Source organism: Mesoplodon densirostris, chromosome 1 (assembly GCF_025265405.1).
Source record: "Mesoplodon densirostris isolate mMesDen1 chromosome 1, mMesDen1 primary haplotype, whole genome shotgun sequence".
Lineage (NCBI taxonomy): Eukaryota > Metazoa > Chordata > Mammalia > Artiodactyla > Ziphiidae > Mesoplodon > Mesoplodon densirostris.
In genome coordinates, this window is record NC_082661.1 from 4,651,688 (window position 1) to 4,666,061 (window position 14,374).

Below are 14,374 nucleotides of genomic sequence, written 5' to 3' on the forward strand. Positions count from 1 at the left end.
TCAGACAGACGGACAGTCAAGCAGCGCCCAGCGCCGTGGGACTGAAACTCTGATAACTGGTTTTGCCGGACCCAAGGCCCGTGCGAACTAGAGCACTGGCCTTTACATCTTTTCTCATCTGGCCAAGATGGCACGACACAGCCTTGAATAAATGCATTTTTAAGTATTACTATATAGTCACTGACTACTCCAGTGTGTTTTAGACCTGGACTCAGGTTGTAAAGTCTTCTTTGATCTTTAAAATGTAAAGATAAACCATGTGGGTTGAGACTGAGGACTACAAAATTCCCTATTTACACTGTATCTTCACAAACAGTTTGCTTTCAAAAAACTGCCACTGCTCAGGGCTGTAAAATCAGTGTCAGGAAAATGTATTTTCCACCGATATCTGGGTCCTCGACTGTTTTCTAAAGAAGTTGTGGTTAGCACATTGCATAAATAAACACACTTGTCATATTAAGATTTTTAACATTTAGAGGTGCTGACTGTGTGAAATGAAATGATATGAATCTAATGAAAAATTAAAATATTTTTACTGATATTAGCAGAAATATATATTTTATGGAATATTATTTGACCTTAATACATTATTCCAGTTTTTAAAAGGGGTATTTAAGATTTAATAACTTTACAGCAGGTGGCCTTTAAAGCATAACAAAATATATACAAAGAAATTAGGAGGATATTAATGTCAACTATGAAATAAATTAACATGATTTTTACAAAATATACTGACCATTAAATTAAAAAATATTTTAAGGCAGGAGTTTTCATTTGAAATTAGCATAATCAGAAAATATATCAATAAAATCTTGTACCACTTTGTAGCAGAATTCATACTGTTCCTGAAAAAGAAAAACAAGAACACATTAAAATAATATGAAAAAAATTTTTGCCTAATTTAATTAGGAGAAACTTTAAAGAGAAGACATAAAAAAGTCTGACCAGTTATTGAAATGCCGTATATCCTACTGTGTATCAGCTTCTGTTATATAATTTAGTTTTTAGGCGCATGAACATTTCCAAATAAAGCTGTTTTTCTACATAGAAAATGTCAATGTTCAGTTTAACTTTAGCTTAGTGTATTTTGGACAGTCTGAGTGAGAGATCTTTAGTTTTCATATTTAAACTTAAAAACAACCACTTTTGAACTGAAAAAAAATGAGCATACTTAACATCAAACTTCATAGTGTAATGAAAATAATCTATAGAAGTTAAATAAGATAGAATATAGATTATTTTAAGCCTAAATTTACACTGTAAAAGGGCATTGCTTTATATCAATTTTACTAGAATTTAAAAGAAAAATGTGTTGCCTATGTATAAGGCTGTTAACTTATTAGAACACTTGGACATCATCTGACTCCTGACCTCCCACTGGCTCTTTGAGCTGGTGAGACTTGAGCCAGGTGGTGGGTTAACAGGGGACCAGAAAGCGGGTTGTGTGACACGGCCCATAATGGGCACTCAAAAGAGGAAATGAAAGAGATGGGGAAAATGGCCACGGCAGGGCTTTCTTAGTGAGCCTACTGTGCGTCTTGGAAAGCCACGCGTGCACAACGGTCAGCAGGCAGGTTCAAGTAACAACAGCTACCCTAAAAGGGTCTGGTCCCTTGCAGACCCTGGTCGTTTGCCGGCCCAGTGAACATGGGAGCTGGGGAAGCAGGGGGACCAAGGGCGGTTCCTCATCCCCCTCCCTCGTCTTTCCCAACACCTTGGGTTCAGCCTCTTCTCTAAATTCCCGTTGAACAAAAATCTACAGGCTTTTGGCTTGGAAGAGGCCTGGCTGGCCGTTCTGGAGTCTCAGTCCAGCCACCATGGGAAGGAGCTGGGCTTTCCAGGGAAAGAAAAGATGAGGCAGAAAACTGCTGCCCTGAGGTTGCAGGCAAGTTGTCAGGAGAGCCAAGAACGGACGGTAGGGGTCCTCCCTTCCAGCTACTGAGACTCCCACCCGATCACCCGGCCCCCCGGAAGGGAAAGGAAAGGAACGTGCCTGAGTCGGGATCCAGTTAGCACAGAGAATGAGTGGGCCGGGCCGGGAGGGCAAGTGCTAAAATAAGAAGCCTTGGGGAAAACGACGGGTTGTAACAGCCTTTAAAACTGACCTTGGCTGTTGCAGAACTATCACCAAATTTGGTGAAGGGGCATCTCTTCTGAAAACCAGAAAGTGTGTGTTTTCACCACGAAATGAAAGAGAATGTAAGAAGGAACTGTGCATTGCATGGACTCCTTAAGTAAGGCCCCTGGGCAGTGTCTGGAGGCTGAGTGAGATCCAGCCAAGGAAAAGAGTCCAAACGAACAGTGGAAGATAGATTACAAGAATCAGGACTGTACGCGTCAGTGCTGTTTTTGAACTTGGTGCATATTTAAATGTAGGTTGGAATCTGGAGGAACAGGTCACTTTGACGTAACGGTTGCTATCACCTGTGCCTCTGCCCAAGGAGTCTTGTCATCTGAAGTCATGGGTGTGCCCCTCCTCCCGTGTCCTGCCCGGGGGACAGACCCCAGCCAGACGCAAGGGAAGAAGGTGTCTGTAGAGCTTTACTGTGAGCTGACTGGAAGCTTTGGCTCTTTTTCTTGGAAACTTTACCTCCCTCCTTCCCCGTGGACTTGAACTCCTTCAATGAAACAGACATGAAATTCAACATGAGACCATTCTCCATTCCTCTGGAAACGCTTTCTTACCAGGGTTTGCACCATATGTGGCCTCTGAAGTCGTAAACTCTTCACAGCTTGGAATACGTCTAAAAGCCCCTCAGCTTTGACCCGTTCCAGAATGTTGCTCAGTGCTATGAAAGTCCCTGTGCGCCCAGCTCCAGCACTGCAGAGAAAACGTGCTGGATGAGATACTCAAACTCACCCACGGGCAGGAGAATCCCACAGCCTCCGCCAAGCCCTACATGTCAGTACTGGAATGATTGGAGCTTGGATTTTTTTTTTTTTTTTTTTTTGGTACGGGCCTCTCACTGCTGTGGCCTCTCCCGTTGTGGAGCACAGGCTCTGGACGCGCAGGCTCAGTGGCCATGGCTCACGGGCCCAGCCGCTCCACGGCATGTGGGATCTTCCCGGACCGGGGCATGAACCTGTGTCCCCTGCATCGGCAGGCAGACTCTCAACCACTGTGCCACCAGGGAAGCCCCGGAGCTTGGATTTTTAATAATCATTGATAGGTAGCTTAGCTTTGGACTAAGCGTCAGCAAACATAAAATTCCTAAAACACTTGCCTAATTACAACATGAGTTGAATCAGGACCGGTTACAAGTTTTTAAGCTGGTGGAACCATTTCCCTTCTTCCTTGCGTAGACCAGACCTAATGGAGGCGGGCTTGGCTGGCCTCTTCCAGGGAGCCCTCTGGGGATGCACGGCTGCCCTCTGGGCCCTGGAATCCCACCTGTGGGCTGACTCTACACGTCTGCCTTTCACACGTGGGATGACCTTGTGGGTCTCCTTCACCTTTGCATCCCTGGTGCCCAACACGCGTTAAGCTCAGTCTGGGTTTGCGGAGGTGGAACAAGAAGGAACTCAAAACAACATCTACAAAGGCACCAGGGACTGGAAACCAACCGAGGCATGTGCTCCCCCTGCTGGCCAGGCCGGAAGTGCGCCAGGCGGGTCCCAGACAAGGAAAGAGGCCCAAACCCTCCAAGCTGGGTGTTATTTAGCTACAAGGCGAAGTGAGTCGGTGCCAATAGCAGTTGCAAAAAAAAAAGGAGCCACACGTGTAGACAAAGGAACAGAAGTGCAGCTTTGGAGGCAAATCAGCACCCCCAAGATTAAACTCCCCAAACGCAAGGAAGAGCTTTGCAAGGGTGGTCAAGGTCCCTGCCAGCAGGGGGGCCTGGCCCAGAAAAAAGATGAGCTGGCACGTGTCTAGGTTCAGCCGGATGCACCCTCTACCCTCATAATGCTGTCTTTCAAAGTCTTTGCTGGGGGCGCCCTGCTGTGTCCAGGGGTTCCCCCAGTGTGTCCCTCTGCCCTTGGGCCTAACTCGGGAGCCGGGCTGAGAGGGAGGGCGTGGAGCGGCGGGCCCTCCGTTATGGACCCCGGCCTGGACATCCGTGAGAAGCTCAAGAAGAGCCTCCTGCTATGCTGGCTGGGCACACCAGCCAGAGTCAGATGGTCTTTCAAAACGAAGACGAGGGGGCTTCCCACATGCTGCGAAGCGGCTGGGCCTGTGAGCCATGGCTGCTGAGCCTGCGTGTCCGGAGCATGTGCTCCGCAATGGGAGAGGCCACAACAGTGAGAGGCCCACGTACCGGAAAAAAAACAAAAACAAAAACGAAGACTCCTCAAGGTCAGGGTTTGTCTGAGCGGTGCTTGGCAATTTTTTTTTTTTGACAACTTAAAAAGCACAAAGAAATGTGTGTTTGAGGCATTCCATGACTCCTTCCGCCCAAAGGCTTCTGTGTGCTATGGTAAGATGATACCTATGCATCTGCGTTATGTGATGTGCTTAAGGTAGGATACCGTCCAGGCAAATGATGCTGCTGGGAGCAGCGAACTGGGCGTGGGGTCTGTGTCCGCCCCACCAGCAGGGCTGCCCGGGCCCCCAGGGGCCGCTCACCTGCAGTGCACAGTGATGGGGTGATCGCCCGTCTGCTGCTGCTGCTTCTGCACGGCCGCAATGAGGTCGATCATGCCTTTGCCCTCGGCGGGGATCCCGATCTCCGGCCAGCCGTGGAAGTGGAACTGTCGCACGACCCGGGTCTGCTCCTCCTGGCGGGCTGGGGGCTGCTGGGCGGGAAGGGTGCCTCAGTGCTGGCCCACCGCAGGCCCCCCTGCCCTCCCGGGGACTCGGGCCACGGTGTCTGGCGGCCAGCAGAGTTCCCATCTGGCTGGCCTCCCGGTCAGGGTGTTTGTAGGCCACGGTCACCCTAAAGCAGAGGCCAGGAGTGCCTCCTTCTGGGTGGGGATCAGGACACTCAGAGGATGCGCCCCCAAGTCCCCAGGGCCCACCAGACCCCTCTATGGGATCCTTGGCAGTTTTGTTTGAGCTAACAGGAATCATCCCTTTTTTTAAGAAGCCAGGACCCTACACGTCCCTTCAAGGCTGGAGATGAGCAGTTTCTGAGTCAAGTGGCCCTGGGTCGTTCTGTGCCCCGTGTGGAGGAGAACAAGTCTTTGGGCAAAGCTGGGTTTCACTGTTCTGACCGCCTTGAGCTCAGAATCAAATCCCATAGGTGGGTCATCTTACCCACAGTTGACACACAGCGTCCCCATGCTTGCCACGGAGCAGTGCCCAAGACCCGGTGGGGAGGGGGGATGGCAGAGAGCCCCAGGGGGGCCTCTGTGGCTTCATCCATTCCTTCCTCCTGCTCTCGGCCACGGTCTTTGCTCCTGGGGAGCGGGTGGCGGCGGGACGCCTCTCGGAGTTGGCCACTTTGCCCCACCACCCCCGTGCTCCAGCAAGGAAGCAGGGGACCACGGAGGTCAAATCTTATGGGAGATCGGCCACTTGATAACACAGCTTCCTACTGTCCTCACAGACCGTGGATACTAATCGAACATGGGGCTCCGGAAAAGCCTGAAAGGGCAGGACATCCTGGCACAATGACAAGCAGAGACCCCCGAGTGATGCCCACGAGAGATCAAAGGGCTTTGGCAACAATACCTGATTGAAAGTGACCAGGAAGTCTCGTATACTAATGGCTTCAGAAAGGGTATCGCTCTTTATCTCGATCGTTATTTCTCCATGAGTCACTGAGCCCTCTGTCGGCCAATACTGGCAGCATTTATCCTTGGGGGATAACACAGAGAGAATTTGCTGCTAGCGGTTTTGACGATCTGATGCAGAATCGCTCTCAAAGCATTTAACGTATTTCGCCTGACCAAGAAAACAACATATGAACACGAATATGAATGCTACCAGTGCCTGTTGACCAAGGGAACAGAGTCCAGAAACAGACGTGCGTGTATTTGCAACTTTGATACAGAACAGAAGTGACATGACACAGGGGAGAGACTAGTCAGTAAATGGAGCTGGGAAATCAGTTCTCCATATGGGAAAAGGGAACTGGATCCCTGACTCACACCCTACCTGGGCTGATATGAATGCCCCAGCCCCTCCTGGAGTTGGGCAGCGTAGAACTTGCCCTACCATATATGGTAGCCTTGAACCTTAATAAAAAACAAACCAAGACAGGGTCAGACTTAACGTCAAAAACAAAACTGTGAAAGCCTTAGAAGAAGAAAATACCTTTTCATTTTGGGGTACAGATTTAACAAACAAGAGCCCCAAAGAGCAAACCAACCATGATACAGCAGATTGCAACATCAGATTATAATGAAATTAACTCTGCATCATCCAAAAATATCAAGAGAATGAAAAGACAGACCATCAACTGGGATGAAATATTTGCAATACGTAAAACCAAGGGATCAGTACCAAGAATACGTAAAGAAATCCTATAAGTCAATAAGAAAAGGGCAAACAACCCACTAAAAAAATGAGTGAAAGGCATGAACAGGCACTTTGCACAAGACAAAACATGTCCTCTATAAATATGCATAGTGACGCCTGACCTCACAGGGATCAGAGAGGTGCAAATCGAGGCCACAAAGGGATGAAATTTATACCTACTTAATTAACAAAAATGAGGATGTTAGACAACCCTAGGGATGTCGCTGAATGATATTCACCCACTGACCACTTTGGAAACCACAACCACTTTGGAAAGCCATCAGGAAACGTCTTGCAAATTCAAACTTTCACACACACTCTCCAATGCAGCATTTTGTCTCTTTGGAACCTACTATTCCTTGTGCATCAGGAGACACGCACAAGAAAGTACCCACAGCACTGTTTGTAAAACAGCAGAATGGAATCAACTCAAATGCCCATGACAGGAGAAGGGGCAAGTCAATGGATGCAGGATGTACAGTTTGTGTCATGGAGTATAAGGAAATAATGATGCGTGAGCCACAGTTATAGGCAGCAACATAGGAGAATATCAAATGCATAATTTTGAGTGGAAAAACCAACTCAACTTTTTTGTGTTTTTTTTTGAGGTACGCAGGCCTCTCTCTGTTGTGGCCTCTGCCATTGCGGAGCACAGTCTCCGGACGCGCAGGCTCAGCAGCCATGGCTCAAGGGCCCAGCCGCTCCGCGGCATGTGGGATCCTCCCAGACCTGGGCACGAACCCATGTCCCCTGCATCGGCAGGCGGACCCTCAACCACTGCGCCACCAGGGAAGCCCCAACTCAACTTTTGAATAACGTTCAAAAGCAGACAAAACTAAACAGTTGTTTCTTTAGGAATACACACACGTGATATAAAAAGATTTTTTAAAAAGCTAAGGACACATCTTCTAGGGTGGCTTTAATTGAAAAGATAATGATAAGTGTTGATGAGGATGGGGAGAAGATGGAACCTTGTGCATTGTTGGTGGGAATGCAAACGGGGCAGCTGCTTGGAAAGCAGTCTGGCAGTTCCTCCAGATGTTAAGTGATATGAGTTTGCAATATAGTCATGATATGGCCCAGCAATTCCACCCCTAGGTGTCTACCTAAGAGAAATTAAAAGTTAACATTCATGTAAAAACGTGTCCATGAATGTTCAAAACATTATTCATAATAGCCCGAGTGAAAACAATGCAAGTATCCGTCAACTAATGAATGAATAAACAAAATGTGGTATATTTATACAATAAAAAGTAAAAAAGAGCGAGGAACTGATTCACGGATGAACCCTGACAACATTTATGCTAAGTGAAAGAGCTCAATCACAAGACATGTATGATTCCACTTATATGAAATATCCAGAAGAGGCAAATCCACAGAGTCAGAAAGTAGATTTGTCGTTGCAGGGCCTCGGGGGAGGAAGTGGGTATAAGTGATTTTTTTGTGGATATGGGGTTTCTTTTTGGGGTGATGAAAATGATCTGGAATTAGTGATGTTGCATAACTCTGAATATACTAAAAACCACGGAATTCTACCCTTTAGAAAGATGAATTGTATGGTATGTGAATTATATCCTAACAAAGCTGTTTCTAAAAAGCAAAGAAATCAAAAAACACAAATTCAGGATAGTGGTTACCTCTTGGGAGAGCATCTGGATAAATGTACATTATTGGCAAAAGTTTGGTTTTTCAGCTGGATGGTGGGTTTGTGACTGTTTATTATGTTATTAAATAAAAACAAGAAGGCCGGGGCTTCCCTGGTGGTGCAGTGGTTGAGAGTCCACCTGCTGATGCAGGGGACACGGGTTCGTGCCCCGGTCCGGGAAGATCCCACATGCCGCGGAGCGGCTGGGCCCGTGAGCCATGGCCGCTGAGCCTGCGCATCCGGAGCCTGTGCTCCGCGACGGGAGAGGCCACAACAGTGAGAGGCCTGCGTACCGCAAAAAAACAAAAAAAACAAGAAGGCCATGCATGGATCTTTGGGAAAAAAGAAACGTTTAACTCATTCAATTTTACCAGAACTATATTAATTAGGTACATATATCAATACCTATGTCTTTCTGTTCCAAAAAAAAGTGAATAAATGTCTTTTTCTTCAACAGGTTGTGACCAAATTTGTATTTGTGGCAAACACAAGATGGCAGAATTTCAAGGCAGGTTAAATAAAATGTAGGCTAAGAATAAAGCCAGTGGGTAGGTACGACTAACTTGTGGTGGGCGTGGTGATGAAATAAACCCTTTTTCATTTCCAGCCTCTCTCCCTCCTCAGTAGCTGTGGCCTGGCCTCACAGACGACAGCGGGTGAGACATGCACAAGGGACAGGTAGTCACATCAGGTGGGCTGCACCTGGTGTGTGTTAACGGCCCCAGAGGTGGGCTGGGCGGTGGCCTGACCTGCTCTCTCTCCTGGACCTCGGTCAGCATCACGATCGTGTGGCACTTCCACTCCCAGACCATCCTCCAGAAGTCCTCCACCGTGTGCGCCAGGGGCCCCTGGGTGGCGATGAAGTAGTCCTTCTGCCGGTAGCCCTTCAAGTGGGAGCAGAGGTTAAAGTCCGACTTCCTTCCAACCCATTTCCACCGTGGGACGTGTGAGTGTAGGACAGCCCAGGGCCGGATGAGGGACAGTATTCTCCAGGCTTCCAGGGCCTGAGCCAAGCTCCAGCTGGCACACGCTCAGAAAACAGGTCAAGGTGCCCAAGCTAGACAGCCCCCTTCAGCCCCAGGTCACCTCTGAATGGGTATAATGAACCCCTTGCTTGGGCTGGCTTTGATTCTAACATGTCTGTATGTGTCACAGCTAAGTTAGCATCGCAGTGGGGCAGCGAGCCTGGGCATGGAGTTGGAGGAAGTGGGTTCAAGTCCCAGGTCCTCCCCTCGGGCCCAAGTGACCCCTGGGCACAGCATTCTCATCTGCAGACAAAAATCCTTGCACAGACTTGGCTGCTATGCCCTCTCCTGCCCATTCATCAGCTAACTCTGCTGTGCACTAAGCAGCCTAAAACTGGGCCTAAACACAATCATGCTGTCCACGCACAGCACATGCAAGAGAAAGCGTGTGCAAGCACTGATAGAGGGTGGTGTGCAACAGAGAGGTAAAAGGGAAGTCACTATGTATTAAAAGCAGAATGACGGGCTTCCCTGGTGGCACAGTGGTTAAGAATCCGCCTAATGCAGGGGACACAGGTTCGAGCCCTGGGCCGGGAAGATCCCACATGCCGCGGAGCAACTAAGCCCGTGCGCCACAACTACTGAGCCTGCGCTCTAGAGCCCGGGAGCCACAACTACTGAAGCCTGCGTGCCTAGAGTCCATGCTCTGCAACAAGAGAAGCCACCTCAGTGAGAAGCCTGCGCACCGCAACCAAGAGTAGCCCCAGCTCACCGCAACTAGAGAAAGCCCGCGTGCAGCAATGAAGATCCAACACAGCCAAAAATAAATTCATTCATTAATTAAATAAATTAAAAAAAAGCAGAATGGAAATATAGCAAATTATTTAGCAGCGCACCTACATCCTCTATTTCCAAAGTTCCTTATTCCTTTTCTTTAAGCAAGTGTCTGCTAATGAAATGGTTTGGATTTCTGTGGGCGTGTCCATCCTTTCTGATTGTGAAAGCAAGTCGATCAAGAGTCTCTGTCATTACAGATGAAGAGAGCATGCGTTCTCGCCAGGCGCGCAAGCAGGGCAGGGCCGCCGCACTTACGTCTATGAAGGACGCGTTGATGTAATCCGTGTACTCCTGGCCCCTTTTCATGGAGAGGATGACGCGGTTGAAGTCATCTGCAAAGCAGCGCGTCCCCTGGGTCAGAACCAACCCCATCCTGCCTTGCAAACGTGAACACGCTGCTAGGAGCTTCCGAGACATAAAACTTACGGATAAAATCACTAAAATAAGTCAACTCATCGGAAGGTTTACGTTCTAAAATAGGTTAGTTCAAGTGGCCCAAGGAAGTTGTGTTTTATCGGGAAAGTTCTAAAGTAATCCACTTATCGTTCTCATTTGTCATAAACTGAGGTAATTCCTACCAAAATGTAAGCATTAAAGTAAATTTAAAGAGTAAAAGGAGTGTGGCCAGGCAGGCAACCCGGGGTAGCCGGCTGGGGTCATCACAGCCACAAAGACCCTAGGGTCTGAGGCTGAAGAGGACTTGCTCAGCCTGCACACTGCCTGCCCGGGCAGGTCCATGTGAGATCCGCTCCTGCCCAAGCCTGAGTCCAGGCGGGGAGGTGGAGGGCACGTCTGGGTGAGGCGCTCCTCTTCCCCTCAAGGCGGGCGCCCTCCCCTTCCCCCCATGGTTCCTCTGATGCTCCTGCAGGCCCCCAGGCCCCGGGCAGCCCAGTGCCCGATGCCACCCTGCCCACGGTTCGCCCATCCCCAGGCCTCTTCCTGGAAGGTCTCAGCTGAGTTTGGTTCTGCTACACATCCTGGGCCAGGACCCCCACTCTGTGTACGGGGGGCTCCATGCCTCTGCCCAGGCTCGGGGGAGAACTGGATGACATGTAGGATCAGGAGGCACTGAGTCAGGCCAGAATCTCACTGCTTCCAGGAAGTCCTCCCTCTCCTGTCCCCAAGCCCAGGTCACAAGCTGCCCGCCTAACACCCACAGGACTGTCTGGGTCACTCGTGCCTTCCCCACACTTGACAGAGCTCCCAGAGGGCACTCTGCCCTTGACCCCTGGTTTACAGGGGTGGGTGGGCAATGACTTCTTAGCAACTGAAGCCAGAGGGTACCAGCCCAATCACACCTGCCTCAAGGGTTTACCCTCCGCGGCCCGGGCTGCCTTACATGGGATGATCTGGATGACCCTGGCCTTCTTCATGTTGGCCGGTAGGTTGCCTGTCCTCATGTTCTCCTTCATGATCCGGACATTTGTCAATTTCTGCGGCCAAGAGGACACAGCCATGCAGTTAAAACCCGGACATCCCCGAGAGATCAGCCTTCTAACAGCTCTACCGTCAAGGGCACCTGCTCAGTGGAAATGCTTGTCTGCTTCCCCAGACATTTCCTGAGTCTTGGAAAATAAAAGCGTATGCACGACACGCCCCCTGCACAGGTGGTTGCTAAGCTCTGAGAGGCCCCAGTATTCTTCCCTCGGAAGTCACGGGCAGGACGGCTCCCCTGCTTTTTCTGGGGTCAATCAAGGGGGGAAGCAACTGAAAGCAGCTTCATGTAAATGGTGGCCCTTAAGTCGGCACCTACCCGGAACTCCTCCTCCAGCCCGGCCTGGTCGAAGTGGGTGGTGGTGCCGTGCAGCGTCTGCAGGTGCTTCTCCAGGGAGGACACGTCCAGCTCGGTGTCCCCGTAGAGGTAGTACTCCAGTAAGGCTTGGTAGATGAACGTGTACTGCATCTGTGGGGAGACTCAGGTGGGCTCCAAGGGGGCCCTTCTCTCCTCTTTGTGTAAAGGGAAGGGGGGCTTGGGGGCAGAGTCAGATTAATGGTCATTTATAATGAGCATCTATGGCCTTGACCGTGTGACGGCGGACATCACTGAGGACGTTCTCCCTGCCGGGCACCACTCTGCGGGCACCACCTTGGGGAGAGGGCACACATCCTGGGGTGTCTGGGTTTGCTGTGCGAAGCTCACACCAGGACGGGCAGCTGGGCCCGAGGAGGGTATTACTCACGTCTGTCTGAACCATCTGAGGCCTCTGATTGCGGATTCTGGACACGAAATCAAAGATGTCCACCTTCTGCTCGTTGTGCATCATGTCCATCATGGCATCGATCACTATGAAGGTGCCTGTCCGGCCCACGCCCGCGCTGGGGGAGAAAGAGAGACGCCAAGTCATGAGTCACATTTCCCCGAAATGAATGACAGGGCCTCGGAACACGCCTGCAGCCTGGATGGGAGGACGCCCCGCCCTCCGCAGAGACGTCCACTTCATCCCTGAACACAAACTTTCCTCGGTTAATAAAGAGCAATTCCACACGAGGCCACCAGAGGGCACCACAATCCTAGTGAAAAGACCTCAAATCTCTCCCTCTACCTGGAAATTGTGTCCTAAGCCACGGGTGAGCTGTACAGGTAATTTTTCCTCTATTACCAAATGCTGTCTTCTCTTTATCACGTGTGTAATTGGATTTTTTATTGTCATGCTTGATGTGGCTTTTCCAGGCTCTTCATAAGAATGGAGAAACCCAGGCCAGGTCTGCTGGCCCTGGAGCCGAGGTCATGCAAATGGGGGCTCTGTCTGGGATCCGAGCCCTCACCTCCGGGCTGGCTGGGGCCAGCTGGTCCTTAGGGGCTCCACTGAGAGGTCTCCCGCCTCAGGAAGCTGCCCGATTCCATTCCTGGGTTCGGGTTTCCTTCCCTCCCAGCGCTCTCCCCACAGCAGTCTCCCCACCGCCACCCTGCCTGTCTCATCTAGACGCCCACCAGCCAGTGCAGGCCATCCGCATGTGTCTCCCCAACACCCAGGGCTCAGGGGGCACACAAATGGACTCAGCCAACATCCGCTGGATGAATAAACCCCTAATGGCCCAGACTCATATGTGCAGCATCGACCACAACTGCACGTGGCAGCCCAGGGTGTCTGTCGGGTTAGTTGGCTGAACGGGGCTTTCCCCCTCTGGCCCCTGCAGCCCAAGTGATCTTTTAAACGAAAAGGCTCACAACTTAATGAATGAAGTCCCCCACCCTGTTCCTCTTTTTGGGGGGAGGGTGGTACCGCTCTTTCCGGACCATTAGTCTCCAGAGTGGCGCTAGGACAGACAGTGAAACCCCTCACCCTCGGAAGGACTCCCTGCTCATCACACTGAGGGGAGGGGAGGCAGAGAGACAGGAGAGGCCCCTTCGGAGCCTTGGTTCTTTACAAACTCGAAGTAAGAGAAAATCATCAGGTGCAGAGCCAGTTAAAGGCGCCCCACCCAACAGGTCAGTGGTAAGGCCAGGAAATAGCGGACTCGAGGCTGCGAGAGCCCAGGAGGCCCAGGTGCACGTGGGGCAGAGGGCGGGGAGCACCTGGGTGCAGGGACAGGGACCAGGCCGGTTCCAAGAGGAAAAGCCCCGGGCCAGGCGCTCTTTCCCTCCTGAGCCCTGGATGCTGGCGCAGAGCTCACAGCCCTAGCTAGAGACCCTCCTGCTGTTTGTACAGGGACCGCGGGCAGGCAGTGGGTTCTTTTTAAGGGATTAAGGGGGAGACGGTGAGGGTGAGTGTGGGAGAGAGAAGGAAATCGCGAAACCTCCCACCCCCGGGCGATGCACGTTCTGGAGCCCCAGGAGACCCCGTGAGCAGATGAACTTGGAGGAATGAGGAGGTCTAGTCCGCTCCCCCCGAGACTGGAGGCTGCCAGCCCACGGGAGCCTCTTCCCTGTTCCGGGGGGGGGGGGCCCGGCTGGCCTGAACTCCTGGTGGGAACCACTGTCACCACGTGACCCGCTGCCAGGCAGCACCCAGACCACCCAACTGCCTGCAGGGGAACTCAGCTCTGCGGGAAAGCAGGCCCAGAGAGGGCTTCCCTTCCACGCACACAAAAACGCGCTGGCAAAGCAGAGCACAAGCAGCAGGGAGGGCCCGGAGCTGCATCGACGGCCCGGAAATAAAGCATTACCCCCAGAGACGACTTCTGCGTCCAATGGCAAAGGCTGAGATTCACAGCCACAGGGGAAGCCAGGATGGAAACCAAGATAAAGGGCAAACGCACCTGCCCGGGGCACCTGTGGTGAGGGGCGGGGGAGCAGGGGAGGGCTGCATACTGAGTTTTCACACGCACGCACGGTGGATCCAGAGGCCTCAGAAGAGCACAGCACTGAACGGCTGCCTGCAGCCGCCCCTGATGCCACACAGAGGCTGCCAGAGCACAGCCGGTGGCCTCCTGCAGCTGACGGGAACTGAGCACACAGCTCCCTGCCAGCCGCTTCTCCAGCGGGGGGCCCTTCAAACTCTCTACCCGATGACAAGCTGCCGGCGTCGACCCCACTGACCCGGCTACGCGGGCCCGCATCTCTGCGGGGTTTCTCAGAAATCCCCG

The 14,374-nt window shown here is 51.3% G+C and overlaps 1 protein-coding gene across 3 annotated transcripts in view; it reads right to left on the reverse strand.

Moving 5' to 3' along the window:
• Window positions 1-770: 770 nt before the first annotated feature.
• Window positions 771-14,374, reverse strand: part of PTPRE (protein tyrosine phosphatase receptor type E) — a 42,008-nt gene continuing 28,404 nt past the window's right edge. For all 3 annotated transcript variants that reach the window (XM_060095444.1, XM_060095388.1, XM_060095510.1), the window contains 9 exons: window positions 12,028-12,163; window positions 11,601-11,750; window positions 11,187-11,280; window positions 10,103-10,179; window positions 8,795-8,929; window positions 5,612-5,737; window positions 4,565-4,731; window positions 2,686-2,821; window positions 771-845 (listed from right to left, as the gene is read on the reverse strand). In XM_060095444.1, coding sequence (XP_059951427.1) covers window positions 771-845; window positions 2,686-2,821; window positions 4,565-4,731; window positions 5,612-5,737; window positions 8,795-8,929; window positions 10,103-10,179; window positions 11,187-11,280; window positions 11,601-11,750; window positions 12,028-12,163 — 1,096 coding nt within the window. The remainder of the gene's footprint in view (window positions 846-2,685; window positions 2,822-4,564; window positions 4,732-5,611; window positions 5,738-8,794; window positions 8,930-10,102; window positions 10,180-11,186; window positions 11,281-11,600; window positions 11,751-12,027; window positions 12,164-14,374) is intronic.